General features: G+C 37.0%; 2 protein-coding genes across 20 annotated transcripts in view; one reads left to right on the top strand and one right to left on the bottom strand.

The window, feature by feature from the left end:
- LOC118269574 (protein lap4) overlaps nucleotides 1-15,377 on the top strand; it is a 68,227-nt gene extending 52,850 nt beyond the window's left edge. For 8 of the 19 annotated variants that reach the window (XM_050707045.1, XM_050707046.1, XM_050707041.1 and 5 more), the window contains 16 exons: nucleotides 504-764; nucleotides 1,934-2,044; nucleotides 2,527-2,706; nucleotides 3,493-3,525; nucleotides 4,039-4,197; nucleotides 4,388-4,531; nucleotides 4,814-4,909; nucleotides 5,370-5,453; nucleotides 5,625-5,744; nucleotides 8,616-10,031; nucleotides 10,402-10,507; nucleotides 10,614-10,785; nucleotides 11,055-11,190; nucleotides 11,816-11,908; nucleotides 12,371-12,550; nucleotides 13,943-15,377. In XM_050707045.1, coding sequence (XP_050563002.1) covers nucleotides 504-764; nucleotides 1,934-2,044; nucleotides 2,527-2,706; nucleotides 3,493-3,525; nucleotides 4,039-4,197; nucleotides 4,388-4,531; nucleotides 4,814-4,909; nucleotides 5,370-5,453; nucleotides 5,625-5,744; nucleotides 8,616-10,031; nucleotides 10,402-10,507; nucleotides 10,614-10,785; nucleotides 11,055-11,190; nucleotides 11,816-11,908; nucleotides 12,371-12,550; nucleotides 13,943-14,194 — 3,543 coding nt within the window. In that variant the 3' untranslated portion in view covers nucleotides 14,195-15,377. Of the gene's footprint in view, nucleotides 1-503; nucleotides 765-1,933; nucleotides 2,045-2,526; nucleotides 2,707-3,492; nucleotides 3,526-4,038; nucleotides 4,198-4,387; nucleotides 4,532-4,813; nucleotides 4,910-5,369; nucleotides 5,454-5,624; nucleotides 5,745-8,615; nucleotides 10,032-10,401; nucleotides 10,508-10,613; nucleotides 10,786-11,054; nucleotides 11,191-11,815; nucleotides 11,909-12,370; nucleotides 12,551-13,426; nucleotides 13,472-13,942 lie in introns of all 19 variants that reach the window. The other 11 variants (XM_050707050.1, XM_050707053.1, XM_050707042.1 and 8 more) reach the window with 11 other exon arrangements.
- Nucleotides 15,378-15,405: 28 nt separating this feature from the next.
- LOC118269573 (putative inner dynein arm light chain, axonemal) lies at nucleotides 15,406-17,793 on the bottom strand. The gene is made up of 6 exons (XM_035584722.2): nucleotides 17,159-17,793; nucleotides 16,956-17,084; nucleotides 16,557-16,706; nucleotides 16,202-16,330; nucleotides 15,719-15,916; nucleotides 15,406-15,556 (listed from the first exon to the last, which is right to left on the bottom strand). Exons 1-6 carry the CDS (start codon nucleotides 17,243-17,245, stop codon nucleotides 15,521-15,523), a joined length of 729 nt encoding a protein of 242 aa, XP_035440615.1. The 5' UTR covers nucleotides 17,246-17,793; the 3' UTR covers nucleotides 15,406-15,520.
- Nucleotides 17,794-17,808: the final 15 nt, after the last annotated feature.

Below are 17,808 nucleotides of genomic sequence, written 5' to 3'. Positions count from 1 at the left end.
TCTATGAGGCTTGTATTACTTTGCACATGTATTCTGTACCGAACTAGTTTAGAAATCTGATAAATAAGTAGTTGGGGTTAAAAGTGATACGCTACTGTACCCACGTAAAGTGTGCTACTTTATCTGATCCAAATCTTATAAGTATGAGCTACATTTACAGACAATTTAATGAATCCATGAGACGTTGATACATGTAATTTTCCAGGGCAACTTATACGTGCATGTGACATGCACAGGTAACACCCGTGCATGGTACAATCGCCAAATCTGTATCATGACCCACTTGGCAACAAAACGCTTGAAATATTTAAAATAACAGACTTAAGTCGCTACAATAGTTTATGTGTTTACTGCTTACGTGAATGTTGACATGATTTTTTGAATTACTGAATAAAAATGAGTTTATTGTGGGTGTGTCATGATTCAAATTGGTCGATTGTAAGCACTTGCGTCGTGGTACTGGTACATTAGACTGATTCGATGTGAACGTGTTAAACGCGCAGCCGTCGCGGCCGATTACCAACGAGGAGTTCCAAGCGATGATCCCGGCGCACTTCCTGGGCGGGGCGCGGCCGGCGGGCGCCGCCAGCGCGCCGCCCGAGCGCGGCGTGCGGGTGACGGTGGAGCGCGCGCCGCCCGTGGTGCTGCCGCCGCCGCCCGCCGCGCTCGGCCGCGTCACCGAGACCATCACCAAGTCCACCTTCACCGAGACCACCGTCACGCGCATCACCGACAACCAACTCGTCGCGCCGCTCATCATCGAAGTAAGAACGACGATCGACGACTTCACTACTACGTAAACACTGCGATACTAAAAGTTTCGCAATGACAATGAAATGTTTCAATCCCGAGTTTTTTGAGGTTTTATGAAGTCGATCTTTTCTTCTGTCCCGTTAGGAAGTGGTGACTTTATACACTTTTTATCTACTTAGGTATATTTTTATAAACAGGTGAAAGGTAATTAATATAATGCACGTCATCTCAAATATCTAAATTCTCTAGTTCTTTTGAATTGAAAACTAAGTAATGGTTAGATTGCTTAAGTTTTTCATCATCATTCCCATATATAATCCCCAAATATTTTAGCATGTACCCGATCGATCGACTGTCCTTTCATATTTATTTTCCGTTTGGCTAGCACCCTCATTGTAATAGATTTTTTATTTAATGTCTGTGATAAGAAAGGAAATGTGTTAAATTTTTTATTGTCCACATTATTTCAATATAAAACAAAAACTACTATAGCATCAAATTCAATGTTTATATTGTACCACTTGAATATAAAATATCCTACATTTTCATTCTTATAATACTGAAAACTGAACTTCACACATCATATTTAAAAAAATATAGATATATGAAGTAATAACAATTAAAAATGTCACGCATTTCCTTTTTAATACAGGAATTAAATAGCAGAATCATAATACTATTCTGAATCCAAAACTGGGCAAACGCTGCATGATAAATCATTGCATACCCACCTTTAAATTTCTGTAGCTAGTTCACAATCAATACGCAACATTATTGACATTTAGAAAGGTTCCACTTTATCTCAACTAGGGGTCACCAATCAAAATTTAGATAATGACAAACTATTTAAAACGGTTGTAGAGTTATAATTGAATTTGCATCGTCAGTCCTCATTAATTTATCTATTCCAAGAGACAATTAAGCTTACTTTTTAGCATACTGTAGTTAATTTCATCAGTAGCTTTTAAATCTGTCATATAGACACAGCTCGACGGCAAATTCATGACTCTAAAACCATCCCAAAATTAAACTATAGAAATAATGATAAAACAAACATAACTTCTCGGGTAGAGAGCTACTATCCGGCGAAGTTATTTTGTATAACAACAATAGTACTAAATAGTAATACTAAAGTACTGTGTAATAATAAATGTTACATTTCTTTTCCGTTTTGTTACAGGATGTCATCTTAGTCAAAGAAGGAGGATCTCTTGGATTCAGTATTATTGGCGGCACTGACCACTCGTGTGTGCCATTCGGTGGTAAAGAACCGGGAATATTTATTTCACACGTGAGTACTATAATTAAATATACTACAAAAATAAACCATTCTGCTGAGCTATATTTCATTTCAAAAAGTTTGGATGTGAAATATCTATTACAAAGATGAAAGAGGTTAAAATTGCATAGATATCTGACCCGTATTGCCGTATCATCTTAATGTTTAAAATACTCAATACTCAATACTCAATACTCAATACTTTATTGCATGCCATAATGTGTACATAAAAACAGTTGGTATGTTAAACATAGAATCAATTATGGACCCTGAATTAAATATCCTAAATGTAGAATGCACTACTAAAACTTCTTTCTCCCTTATTAATTTGATGTTTTTACAGCTTATTATCAAAGTGGGTCATGATTTAAATATGTCGATTGTACTATTATCTGCAATCGATTTTTAACTTTATCACCAAACTATAAAGTTGAAACTAATACCTACCGCTCTCTGTAAGGTACCTAAATAAAAATACTTATTATTGTATTCAGGTGGTACCCGGTGGAGTAGCGGCTCGTTCAGGCAAGTTGCGTATGGGTGATCGACTGCTGAAGGTTAACGGCGTAGAGCTCACAGGAGCGACGCACCGCGACGCCGTGCAACTGTTACTGCAACCCGGCGCTACACTCACGCTCACTGTACGACACGACCCTCTGCCCAATGGATTCCAGGTTCGTGACGTCACTACACTACATCACTCACCGTGACATGGGATTGATTGATTGATATCTTGCCTATAAAATTCATTATGTATTGACACTTTTAATATCTGCAATTAACGATTTTCCTTCGACGATTTTAACAACCACTGAATAATTTTCATTTACGTTATCTTTTAATACAGCATCTGCAATAGCAATTAACAATTAATTCTCGTCACAAAGACTTTGAGATATTTAGTAACAGAGCGTTTGTCAATAGTTTTTGTACAATCCTGTGTCACAAACTCACTACAATAATGAAATACAATAATGTGATCTATCATTTAACTGTGACAAATACTCTCGATTTAATCAAATACAGTCCCCACCATTGGGTATGTCTTGTTATGAATATTCGTAATCTGTGTGTACATACAAACACATACGTAAGCCGCGCAATGTTTTGCATGTTATGCAAGTAACCGAATTTGTGGATTATAATGGTGAGAAGTTGAACGCATAATGTGAACTCACGAGTAGAATGATTTGAGTAATGTCGCTTACAGTAGTCATTTGGCGGTATACAATAATAAAAAGTATGCATAACGCTTATGCATTGATGCACATGATTGTTCAACATTTATACTGACAAAAGCAACTAGTATGTCTCTGCTAAGAATTCTGTCGCTTATCTACTAGCGTATTTCATGTTCAGTGACAAATGTGTTGATACGAGTTTGATTTATTTGTCGTTATAAAACGCAATGAATTGTTTTGTTCCACACGTTCGCAACACGGCCACCGCCCCACGTTCAGGGTCTCATACAAGTTGAGATTGTTGACGCAACTGTAAGTGTGAACGTCGCTCGGCGATCTCGAACTTATGTGTGTTACTTTAACAAATATATATGTCAGTCTCCAACCCCTCATCCAGTCAGTCCGTGTGCCCAGCTATCGTCGTATTCGGAATGGTTATTTCCTAATACAGCTTTTCCTACTTAGAACGCGTCTTTACATCTTATAAGATACCATATTGCTTATAGCTCTTTCTACTGTCATGCCAATTACACTGAATCTTACACCCTTTACAATTTTGTCTGTCATGTGCTAGGTTTTTATTTAACTAGATTGCAATTTTATATACTTAGTATGAAAGCTTATGTTACCTTGAATGCATGAATTTTTGTTGTGGCTTTGCATGTAAAAAGTGTTTGTGAATGTAGTTGTCTAAGTGAACAGATTGATTTAGTTATCCTTTGAAATGACATACTTTCTTAATTTATTTTTTATAGATTTGAAAATTAAATGCCTATAGTATCTTTTTGATGTTATTCCTCGATTTCAACTGAATTTGTTCTTTAGGACCTAACCATAATCAAACAAGAAGGTGAGAAGCTAGGAATGCACATAAAGGGCGGTCTGAACGGTCAGCGTGGCAACCCTAACGATCCAAACGACGAGGGAGTCTTCATATCGAAGATAAATAGCGGTGGAGCCGCGAGGAGAGACGGCAGACTGAAGGTACGTCAAGAGCCATGTAATAAGTTGTTGATTGTTCTAATCTGAAGAAACACATAGAAGTTTCCTTTAATCATGCAGAATTGCAGACTTGAGTGGTTTTTGAAGCAAACTTAATAATCACAAAATGAACACAAGAATTAGAACATGTACTTATTTACTGATGGTGTAATTTAATAATTTTTCATTACAGGTTGGGATGCGTCTGTTAGAAGTGAACGGTGTATCACTGCTGGGCGCGACTCACAACGAAGCGGTGAATGCGCTGCGCTCAGCTACCAACGCGCCTCTACATCTCGTCGTGTGCTATGGATACACTAGGCCGGAGAAGATCACTGTAAGATCATTATTTTACTATTTATACTGTAAAACCTTTGTTTTTTTCATATAAATCAACCCATTACAGATGTTTCTGTGGAGTGTTGTTTGTATGTTTTGCAATAATATCCATCCTATACAACACGAAAGATTAATTTTAATAATGCTTGTATCCACGCTTACCAAATATCACCTTTTGACTTTTATTTTGAATAAGCACGCTCCCGAGTGCGTTTTTCACACCCTTTTAAGCAAGGGCAAGCTTGTTAGAAAGAGATAGACGAACGAAATGTTTGCACAGACTGGTAGCGAGAGCGGGACGGCAGACACGGGCGGCTCTCTGTCGCACTCAACGTCAAGCCTGGACAGAGACGAACCGTTGCACCAACATCAACCGGTCAGTATTGTTTATGCTTTCTTTTTCCTTTGCATTTATATGTTTTCGCATGGATTTCTTTTTGTTCAGCTGTACAGCTTGTACATAATCACTAAGCTTTAGATTTAATATCATTTAACATTCAAACTATTTCTATTCTGTACGCTTAGTACGAGTTTGCTTTACGTTTAACGAGATTGGAACGAGAGCGCGTTCAGCACTCTGATTGGTTGGTTCATTCGCGCCGACCAATCAGAGCGCCGAATGCGCTTTCGTTTCGTTTTCGTTCAACGTAAACCAAACTTCTACTTAGGGGACTGCTCAGCCAAAGGAGGCTATCGATAGTCATCTTAATGTATTTCCTTCTTCAGTTAGTTAAACTTTGTTAATAATTCTCTTCTAAAAGTACTGTGTTTATAGAGTCAATTATTAAAATTAATTTATTGGTTTTTATATTTTTAATTGTGTATTTTATTTACAGGAGCAACAGTTCCAACAGGACCTTGTTGAGTTTGAACATGAGAAACAAGTCGCAGAAATGAGGGAAAAGTCTACACCTGAGAAGGTTAGTTCTTTTTCTGTATTTGTAAATCTTAACTTATCAATTTCTAATCTAATCAATTCCCTTAGACTAATCATCTTACATTTTAAAAGTTGATTGACTATGGAAATGCTTTATAAATATGTAACGTAATATCTAGTTCATAGTGTCTAATTTTCCGTAACAACGTTCCAGGTGTTAGACATAGTCCACGCCGTAGAGAGCATGGCTCTCGAGCCCGCACCTCCGATATCTCCAGAACTGCAACACAAGACGACCACCGTCGTTATGTCCAAACACACACTTCAACCTCAGGTTAGTGACACCCTGTATATACAATCCTCCATTTAGAAAAGATTTCAAAGCTAAATTAAAAGCTAGTTAAAGAGTCCCCCTTAAATGCTAGAGAATTAAGTAATTCTTAAACAAAGATGAGATTATTTGGTAGAGAATATCTCTTACTATTTAATCGTATCTTTCTTTCTCGTCTCTCTTTTGAATGTTCGCAGATGGACTCAGAATAAGTCTCAGTAACATCGATATAAAATTTTGTAATGTTCAGTACATACTTACTTCTACCTCCTTATTCTGTGTCTAACTGTAAATAATTTGAACTCTATTGCATGTAGTTTATCTTATACTATATTTTCCAATTTGATATTAACAATATATTCCTTAAATAATAAGCTTTATATTTTGATATCATTGGAAAGTTTATAGCATGATGAATTAAGTATAGCTTTGTATTATACCTATAATTAACTTAATATTACTATAAAGGCCGAAACAACTCTGCTGTATAACTATTGCACGGTTAGCATCTTCCTGACTGAGTTAGCATGCACTATGTATATTTTGTAGTATAAATATTGCTTGCATGAAAATATACGTACAATAAATATCTGTATCAAGTACTTTAAGTATACTATTCGTATATGTAACTCCTTGTCTTCCAAAATAAATGTTGTTTAGTATATCTCCATGAGCCTTTAATACGTAGCTGGTTGTATGAAGGAAGGGTGGCACTACAGGCAATTTCAGTACACCATCTTTTACGGCGAACTTTCTGTGTTATGTCTGTAAATGTAACAACTATTGCAGTATTGTTATTGACCTCTAAGGACTGTTTGCATGTATCCTCAGTTTCTTTAAGTTCTCTCTGTTGGGACGTCTACATAATGGAATTGTAATAGAACTTCTAAGTGTACCCTAGTACTATTAGTACCTTATAGCGAGACGATGTTGTTCAGTTCTTATTTTAATTTAATGTAGCTTAGTTCAATGTCGTCATGTGTTAGCTTGTGTACGAGTTCTGCCTAGAGGACGACCTGTTGGTTATAAAATAATGACAAAGCGTATTACGTCCATTGCAGAATGCATCCATTGAGGAAAAGGAAGAAAACACATAGTACGGCAATGTTAACTTCTGTCCATATACTGTACATAAGTAACGTTCAGTAAACTTAACGGATACTAACATGTCCAGTAAACTTATATCTGTGTTAAACTGTCTGTGAACTGTGTTATCGACCGTAAATATATATATTATAATGAAATATAATAATAATTATCCATTTAATATTTTAGTTAATTGATATTATAAATGAATGTTAAAAATTAAATGAATGTTTGAATGCAGGAACACTATATGTACCACGGCAGTGTTGTTTAGTTGCACTGATCGACTTGTATGTCCGTCTTTTTATAATTATGTCTTAAATAATGTCCGTAATATCCAAGTATACTTCGTCTCAATGTCGTTTTAGCTTCGAGTTTTCGTTAAACATTGTGTAATCCTGTAATCCACTACATGTAAGACATGAAAACGTTCAGTATCAAATATAAATGAAATGGTAAATGTATATAATAGCAAAATTTATCATTGTATCTAGCATGTAAGGAGAAGGGTATATGTAGTTAAATTAACATGATGTACGTCTTGACTATATTTTAGTTTGAACTAGGTACAGTAGCCTTAGTACGAGTTTGTTTTACGTTGAACGAGGTCGAAACAAGAGCGCGTTCGGGCTCTGATTGGTTGGTGTATTCGCACCGGCCAATCAGAGCTCGCGCTCTCGTTTCGATTACGTTACACGTAAAACAAACTCGTACTAAGTCCTCTGGTTTAGCATTTATCAATACATTCAAGCATTAGATAGTATTCAACCTTAACATGTGAACAATCCATTATTATATTTCATAGTTTGTGATATTGCCTTTACCTATTTGATATCATATTATACCAATTATACAACTTCATAACCTATATTAGCTTCAATCCGTGTATTTGAAATAATAGTTCCGAATTTACCTATATATCGCATTTACTCCATTGATATTACAATAACATTTTAAAACTATTACTCAGTCCGTTATGACCAATTTATAATAATAATGTGTAGTCAACATTCTATAACACACCAAAATACTTACCTATATTTGTAACATGTTGTATTCTATGTAATCTTCTATCCAAAAGACCAATTTTATATACCTGTTTATCCCTTTTGTCTGAATAGATCAATTCTATTAATATACTTATCCGTACACGATATAGTAACGTCGAAATTTTTGAATGTTTATACTTCGCTTCCAACTTTTTGACAGTGTTTATAAATTAATTTGTTAGTTGAATGGTGCCAATGTTGGACACCAACATTCGTTGAAATGTTATCAATTGATTTACATTTATGTAAGACTTAACATTAAGATGTTTGGCCAAATTAACTTCTCAACTGCCAATTATTTTACATTTGATAAACTATTGTGCGTTTAAATTTACTTGTTTACTTTTTATTGTACAAAATTGTTCTAATTGACGTTATGTTTAGTGTTGCATTAAAATACATGATGTTTCACATGACGTTTTCTTTTGTTTTTTTCTTTTTATTATGTTAGCATTTTTTCAATAACATTTATTTTGGAAGATTTTTGTTCGCCGCTGAACAGGCTTTTGGTTTTATGCTAAATAACGATATTGTTTATTGATTTTCGTATTCATATTTTCGTGCAAGTAGCTTGGCTATTGTTCGATGTACGAAATGATAATGAATTATGTTTGGCTCATTTCGTGAATACGCTCGAGTATTTAGCACTTTGTTTTGGTCTTTCTTTTAGCCGTATTTAGCCAAAGTAATGAGTTGCGTAAGTACAGAGTGGTGCAGTATATTTTGTTGGTTTGGTTAGTCGTCTAGTTCGCAAGCGGCGCCCCCCTCGCCGCTCGCGGTGTTTACGCAGCAGAAGGTTCGGACGCCGCCCCCCTCCGCCCAGCCTCCCCCCGGCGGGCCCCCGGCGAGCCCGGCCAGCCCGGTCAGCCCGGGGCCCGCGCGCCTGCAGCGCCCCACCAGACCACCACCCGCGCCCCCTGCGCCTCCCGCCACACAAAAGCCTCAAGTGCCTCGCAAACCACAAACGAAGCGAGTTAGTTTCACACAAGAACCGATGGATGAACCTGAATACTTCTTGTCGACGAACGATACGAATACGATTTTCCGACCCTCATTGCATGACGTGCATGATGACGAACAAGCGGGGCCCATGACCATTGACACTAACGATGCATGCGAGGGGTTCAGCTCTTTACTAATCCGAAACCAAACGTCCACCGAATTGGAAGTCTCGAGACCGGTCCCTAAAGCGAGTCGAGTACTTCACGCCGATCTCATCATCCCTCCTCCGCCTTTGTTCGACACTTACGTAAGTGATAGTGAATTAGTTGACGATGAGGATAACGAGGCAATCCTGCCACCTATCACTGTTATTCCCGAGCGGATTGTGCTGCCGGAACCTGCGGTGGCCGAAACATCCATGCAGTCCTCAAATTCTACAAATTCACCCGAAACCGAAGTTCCTCCTCCTGTAAATTACACCGCGTTTCCACTTTTAGTATCCGAGCAGGTCGTCACGGACACGCCGGTCCGCTCAGTTATAGTGTCAGCAGTGCCTGCAAACCAAGTCTTCCGTACTCCAGATTATACTGTATCAGAGCCTGAGTTTTATAAAGAACTTTCTGTCAGTCCCATTGGAGAACCTGACCCCCCCGCGTTGCTACACGCTCAGTACAAAACTCTCCCTACAGTGTCACATGTCCCTAATTCTCCATGTAATTTACATCCTGAGCAAACTTATGTTGATCAGCGACCACTGTATGTACCGATGCACCGTTCATTACGTGACCTGAGGGCAGACAATATTTCACCGGGTATGGTTCATTCTAACACTTACCCTCCAATCAATCCCTACCCATCTCTAACGACTGTCGCTGGAACGTACAATCCATACACTTGCACAGTTCCCGTATGTTCTTCCAATCAAATTGGCAATACAAGTCATAAATCACAGACCGCTCTAGTCAGTACCTTAGGACAAGACATAAATGCAAATATCACTTCATCTGTCCCCACTAATTACGATGATCCGCCTAAAAGTGTTCAATCAGAGAGAAGAGTTCGTTTCGGTGAGGTGACCACAGTGCCCGAAACCGATAGAATGTCGAACAGTTCGGATCCCTTGAGGGAAGGGAGCCCCACGCCCGCATCCGCCTTGAAACCCGCATGGAGCAGCAAAATCAAATCCTTCGCCATCGGCGAGGTAAACATCAATGTACGGAATCTTATCCTCGCACACACACACTCAGCTTCTTTTGATTGTGTTCGTCGACAACCCAACCTGGAGTTTTGACTAAAAACCACATAGTCTAGTCTATCATCCCTCCATATCCCATTTTGTTACTTACCCCCATTGAATTATTGTTTTTAACTTGCAATTACTTATATTTTGCATGTTTTAATTTACTAACCGCAATTACTTTATTTTTATTATTTATTAAAACATTGACTGCATGGGTGTGAAGCCTGGAGAAGGGTATTTCAACGCTTGTAAATATCATGAGCTTTTTTAACTCATTATTTATTTGATCAATGTGTGTAAATCTTAATGAGTGTAGCTAATCAAACTGTCAATATGTTTGCAGGCTTCCCCACCTCATTCTGGTAATTTTGTGAAAGCCTCTGTCAGCGATAAGAAGAAGTTCTTCGAAAATGCTATGGAAGAAAGTCACAAACCTTCGCCCAAGCCAGGTAAGCATCATGAACATTCACCGATTAAGAACTTTATAAGCAACTGGTCCATATATCAGAAATTATCTTACATCATGAACTAATTGGATGTAATTGATATTTGCAGAGAAAGTTTTCACATTCCTATCAGCGGATGAGGTGGAGAAATTGAAGCAAGAAGAGGAAAGGAAGATGGCCTCTCTGTCGCGATCAGAGCTCGGCTCGTGGTCCCCAGGGGAGGACCGACAGAGTGGATATAGCTCGCATTCCGACGACGAACCTTACGAGAATGGCCATAGGTATGTTACATTTGTTCAAATACTCAAACGCCACTCAATTTTAAGTCGCTCTCAAAAATAGTTCTGTCTCTATAAATTCTTTGTAAAATGACAGAGATAGCACGATATTTAAGTACAACTTAATATTGAGTAGCATTTCAGTATTCGGGGATTAGTTACGTTATACTTTTGTAATATGTCGTGTTAAAAAAGGGTAATTAAAATAGTTCCTTAAATCGAAAGCTATTTAAAAATATTTTAACTTTATCGAGATGTGTTATTTATTCCAGTGTGTCTGGAGGCGTGAGTCCGTCAGCGAAATCACAAAGACGGCGCGCTGCCCGCGACGGTGAAGTTGAGGACGCAGCTACACGCGCTGCAAGGCGAGCTGCGTGGCGCGCCGCCCGACTACGATCACTCGAACAGGTAATTGATCACGATTACATTCAACTCAAGTCTGTTGCACTAATTGACTGGTTGGTATGATGGCTGAAATGACTGAATAATTTCATTGAAAAAAAAATCTGCTACTGAAATATAATTATGACAAACAGAGTGCCTAATGCGAGTTCTTTTTTTACATTAACCTGATCGAAACGTTACTGCGGTTATCCCCCTGATTGGTTGGTTACCACTCAGGGATTTAGAGGCTAGAGATTTTGGAGCTGACCAGTCGGGGCACCAAACTTCATAAACGTGTCGATCGCGTTAACGTAAAACAGAATCGTATTAGGCCCGCTGATTTTATTATGTAGTTCGTTCATAAGTCTGAAACTCCTTGCATGCTCATGATTCGTGAGTAAAGAGGTTCCATTTATTTGATTATGATAAATAGATATGGCCGTCATTCGGGGAAAAAATGGATGCCATTAATATTTTATTTTTAATTTATTTTTCTTCATATTTTATAAATGGCATTTCATATTTTTTTCGTGTGTTTCGGCCTATTTAAAATACAGCAATGAAACTCTTTTTGAAGATTTTCAACACCAGTAGAAAAATATCCGTAAAATTGTTGTAAATTATATAAAATTGTGTTTGGCATATTTAGGAGGCCCTCGAATCACAGAAAGTAATAAAAAGCATGGTGGGGCCGGCGAGTGATATTCTAGAAGATCCTCCGAGGGAAAACTCGTCCAATGAGGTAATTATTCTGAACAGTAGTCTTGTGTCTTGAATGAACGAATGTTGTCTAAATTATAACACTAAAGCAACCGGTTCTGTAAATGGAAAAAAGTAATTGCAAATAGATTGAATTAACATTAGACTGAACTTTTTTCCATTTCAGGTTAAGAATGTTTTGTCATAATCCAATAATATTTGTTTGTCTGTCCGTAACTGTTAACATTGTGATTAACACTGATACAATATTTGTCTTTGTCCAGTAAGCAATTACAAAGTCTGTCCTAGCTCCGTCTATTCAATTTGCATTATATTTGAATCGATGTCTTGTTGCAAGTACCTGTACCAGTAACAGTACTTAAGTTGAACTAACACATTGTGGTAAATGTTTGTCTTATGGGTGGGGATCAATGTCGCTTGGTTGGCATATTATTGTACGTTCACCATGGGCTGCGTATGTCAAAATTGGCTTTACAAATTATAGAAATGGCCCCTGCCACGTATCGCGTTACGTACAAAACCCGGCCCTATACTGGCCGTCAAGGAGAAAGAAAAGTTGTTAGACGAGCGCATTACTCTCCGCACCGAGGAGTTCGTGTGCCCCGCAACCGGCGAGACTAAAGTGCGAACCGTCGAGTACATTGAGAAAGTCATTGAGAAAGAGGTACGCGTATGAGGCCGCGATTGTACATTCTGCTACGTAAGACGCTGTACACAAGCAATGCCGTATCGTGTGGTTTTTTATTCTTTTTGTATATCTTTAAACTACGCTTAGCTTTCAACGTGCAACTATGACGACAGACAATAGATCCGACTTTACTCGAGACTGACCAACGAAATGATACTTGTATCAAGACAATGAATAAATCGACTGACAAAGATCAACTATGTGTGTATAAACACTAAAATGTTAACGGGGCCTAGTGCACATAACGATACACACTGTTCAGCACAACTTAAACTTGAAACACCACAACTGCAGTAGATGTTCAAGGAAAATTGTTGAATCACTTATTAAAACGTCACTTTATAATTATTTTACCAAATTCTACAACAAGAAGCCTAATTCCAAAAAACTTTTAAAATACTTATAGTCGACATGTTTCTCTTACAAACATAGTTTCGTTTTCAGTATTGCTTTGTGTTAATGGAAAACTAAATTGTAAATACCGATGGCCGATGGTAGCGTGCTAGTAGAATTTGGATAAATAACTATTAATGATGTAGTTTAATACTTGATTACACAACTTTCTAAAAAAAAAAACGATTTTGTAGATATTCACGTAGTACCTTACACTCACGTTATGTAGAACTAAAATCGACGTGGCAATAACAGGACTCGATGTATGGAACACTTATATTGTTATAAATCCCATGTTATATACAATTTATTTGCCCCATTTGACAGTACTCCCGTTCCCAAGGTTTCCCTTTATAATTTCTTTTATTTCTTCTTATTTATTATCTGTTTAATGTTGTCACGAGTGTTGCATGATATTTGGCATGGCATGCTAACTTAATTTATTGTGTAATTTGTCAGACGATACCTGGATTCTAGACACGGCAAGCTTCGACGAAAACAATGGTTTGTTGCGTTTATTACTCTTCAGACATATATACTAAAGCTTAGTTCATTGCTTTAGCAGCATAAGCAATACTAACTCACTAAAGCCTGTATAATAGACTATTAACAAAGTATTTAGTGCATGTCCACTTCACATATTTACCAACAAAGTGCCCAAAGTTGTGACCTTATTATAATTATTATGCTTTTGATGTTGTGTTGTGTTGTATTTTATTATTTAGTCACAATTTTGCGCACTAAATTCGATAACATTTAATCTTATTTTTACCGACTTTCTTCATTCGATATTCATGATATTGTTCTGTGATATACTTCGAGAACATCATTTGATTCAATAAATTTCTTCAAAGCCAGTATATCATTTCATGGTTTGTAATATACTCGTGGTACAGTCATACCATCTCATTTGTTTGTAACACAAGCTCAAACAAACAGAGACATCAACATTAATAATTATTATTAAAAACACAGGTGGAAACGACGCAAGAAAAGATAATTTCTCTGGAATTAACAACTAGCCCGAGTAGTGAAACAGCTCCTACCGACCTGGAAGAGGCCGGTATCAGCTTAGGAGAGGCGGACATGGAAGGCGGCGACAACTCGCTGCAGCCCGACATCGTGCAGGTGGTGAACCCCTTGCTGGACGGCGGCGCGGGCCGCGTCACCGCCATCCCCGTGGGGCCCACCCACCGCGTCACCGCCTACACAGAACAACCTCAGTAGACACACTCACTCTAGATCTCTATCCTACCACGCCTCAATCTCCGCTCCCTTACCTACCTGAAGAAACTATCCCATGACAACATATCGGCTAGATCCACACCTCTAATAGACACGACTCGACCCAAGTCGAGCATCGAACTCGATTGTAGATTTCTTCAACGAAACGAACGTTTGTGAAACGAGTTTCCATCTTAATTTTGTATTGTAACTGTGATAATAAATTTAGATTCCACCGACTTGTTATGTTACTTAAAGGCGCTTGAAGAAATCCACTAGCGAGGTACGTTTTGTGGCATTTTATCACAATTTTTATTTTTTTATTTTAGTTTTGCGACGGAGATTTTAGAATAATTATAGGTGTTACTATATATTTTTGGAAATATTAATAGTTATTATTCTTTGGATACTTTACGTATTTAATTTTAAATGATTTTCATTCCGTGCAAGTCTTGTGACTGAATGTTGATGCTGTACCTGCTGAGGAATGTGACTGGTTGCTCGATCGGACTGTGAATGTAGGCGAGTGTAAGATAGTAAACGTGTACATACCATCAACAACACGCAGTGGAATGCGACGCAAGTGTACCACAGTGGCATCACATTTGGCGATATAACATAATTATATCACCTGTACTTGCATTATACAATTACTTATTTTATTTGCGCATTGTTGTTTCGTTCAGTATTTTGTGTTTGATGATGTATTAATATTTTAATTTAATGTAATATTATAATAATTTAATTATTTTATGTGGTGCCTTGATTTCATTGAATCAATTTTATATAATTATAATATGATTTTATTTTTCAGACTTCATAATGTTTTAATTTTATTATTCTTGTAATTTTGTTTTTGAAATTTTACATTAAGTTAGAATACAATGATTTTATCCTACAGAACGTGATGAACGCATTTGCATCAGTTTGACGGTAGAGTTTATGATTAAGTTAGTATTGCTGTAAATGTCCCGATGTTACTACAAAGTGTACATTTCCGGCTGTATGAAATGTATTATTTGAGTTTATATGGAGAAAATTATGTATCACGGTAAATAAAATGGAAGAGTTGAATGGAAGAATGTGTGTCCTTTATACCTTTCTAGTGATATGTGCATTGTAAACTATTGAAAACATTGTATGTTTGTCCCAATTAAATGTTTTAATATATATTTTAATAAAATTATTGCCTTGTTTTAATTCAAAACTACACATAGATTAACTGTAACTTTATTTAGTCTATAATATATCTAAGAAACACAATTAAACGTTCATAATCTAATAAGAACAACAAAAATATCTTAAAAATAAGTAACGAATTGAATACTTTTACTTCTTTGGTGCAATGATGCCTTCCAGTTGAGCCTGAAATCAAATATTTGAAGTTAATACTCAATTTAAGGATTGGATGGATAGATTCGCTGCTTTTATTAATAGGACTAGTTCTTTAAGGATTTCTTTAAACAATATCCCGGTTTTTAGGTTTTCCCCTATTACAATCAGGATAATTAAATAAACAGTTCTTACCTTGAGCTGAGCATTAGTCTTCTTCAAGGCAAGCAACTCTTCTTGGTGACGTTTCTCTTCAGCCGCTCGTAGCTCAGCCGCGCGTCTCTCCAGTTGCTCAGTCTTCTGTTTCAACTCCATACATTGCTTCTCCAAAGCTGAACGTTCAGTTTCCAACTTTGCCACTTGATCCATTAAGTCTGATTTCCCTTGTTCAGACTGTGAACAAAAAGGTATTTACAAAAATTACGACCCAATGTAATTGGAAGGCAAGTAGTGAAACATAATTTACTTACAAAATACCTATTTTATGAAGTTTCCATAGACACTTAAACCCGAATACTGAAACGCTACTAGATTTTAAATTGTACTTAAATCGTGCTCATTTTATAAAGAATTGTAGTGACAGAATTATTTCTGGGAGTGTCTTAATATTGAGTGAAGTTTGAGTATTTGACCATTAGATGATTGTTAGATTTATTAGTAGATATAGTTTCCACATACCTGTAAAGCTTTCCTCATGCCAAAGGCAATGGAACTACAATAGAGTGTTTGGTAAGCTTCCATCGTGATCCTTGCTTCATCCCTCACTCTCAGTAGTAGGAGACCTCTTTCGCCACAATTTATTGTTACCTACAGAAATTGAAGGGCTTTCAATGTAAAAAGTAAAACACATTAGCCCAAAGGCGAGAAGCGCTTTCTCTTAGGCTTAAAAACGAAAGGCAGCCTTAAAATTTGGAAGAAGCGAGTGATCGTACTTTTGGAACATAATCCAAGTCAATGTAGCTGTGTGAAAGAAGCTAACTAGTGAATTCCACCAAGCTATTAATTATTCTAATAAGTAGATCTATGTTTAAACCTGTCGTATAAGTTCATCGAAGCATTGCGTGTATAGTTGTCTGCGCACAGGACAAATGCCAGTCTCTCTGGCTTGCCTCTGTTGCAGGCGCGTGTCCAACATTTCTTGAAGATTTATCACATCCAACCGAGTTGCAGGAGTTGATGATATCTGAATGGAGAGGTAGCATTTTATAAGACTAAGATATCCATACCTAGTTGTAGTCCTAAAGACTTAAACTGAACTAGTACCTAAATGAGAAACGGTCTGCCTGAACTTGTAATTTTATTAAGGTTTGTTTCTGGATTTAAATCCAATTAATAGGTAAGGGTCTATAAAATAATTTTGATCGGTTGGTTTATGTCCTTACTGGACATTAAAATTCTGGAATAACAGATACAATAGTCACAAATACAGCACCTTTTGGGTCCATATTTGTCCATCTTCCTCCCATTCCTTTGGTGGCAAAATAGCATTTAGGATTTCTTCTGTTTCTTTCTTTGCTTCTGTAGGGACACAGGGTTGTATAGAAGTACCAGCTACTTGTACCTGCAAGAGTTTTTTGAGACAGAGGTTATGTCTTTGGGTTGTTATTGCACACCACTTTGACAAGAACTGCTTACTTTTTCAATCCTCTTCGTAACGACTAGCACAGGATTGTCATAACGAACTAAAGTTTCTTCCGTGGACACGGGTGCTCTTTCAGCCATTTTTATTATATATATTAGAATTAATTTATCTAATTTTTATTTATTTTCTGACTAGAGATGTCAATGTCGATAACGATATTGTCTTGTATTGTAAACAAAGTTTCGTTTCCATGGTGATAGCCTGTTGCATAGCAATAGTCATCAACGTCGTGAAATGGTATTACCCACACAGCCAAAGTGATTAACGTCCTCCACCAGGGTGTCTTCGCAAGTTTTTCGGTTTAGATTTTTAAAAGCAATACCTTTACCTAATGTATATTTTTGAATATGGGTTCATAGTAATTAACAAAATTAAAACAACTAGTTAATAGATTAAGATCATTCTATGGCACACCATGTTCAGTAGTCTACATGAACAGTGGTTTTAGTCGGTTCGAATCCGACACATCCACTTCACGCGTAGCATCAATGAGGTGAAAGCTCAAGCAAGAGTGTTCACATCGAAAAAAGTATACAGCAACAACAGTTGATTAATTTGATGTAATAATTATATTACAAACTAATAAAGAAATATTATACAACATTGTATAATAATATTTTCTCTACAATTCCATATCAAACTA

The sequence above is a fragment of the Spodoptera frugiperda genome, chromosome 30 (assembly GCF_023101765.2).
Source record: "Spodoptera frugiperda isolate SF20-4 chromosome 30, AGI-APGP_CSIRO_Sfru_2.0, whole genome shotgun sequence".
In the NCBI taxonomy this organism is placed as follows: Eukaryota; Metazoa; Arthropoda; class Insecta; order Lepidoptera; family Noctuidae; genus Spodoptera; species Spodoptera frugiperda.
The sequence above is the reverse complement of the archived record's forward strand: the minus strand, read 5'-3'. Positions and strand labels throughout refer to the sequence as shown.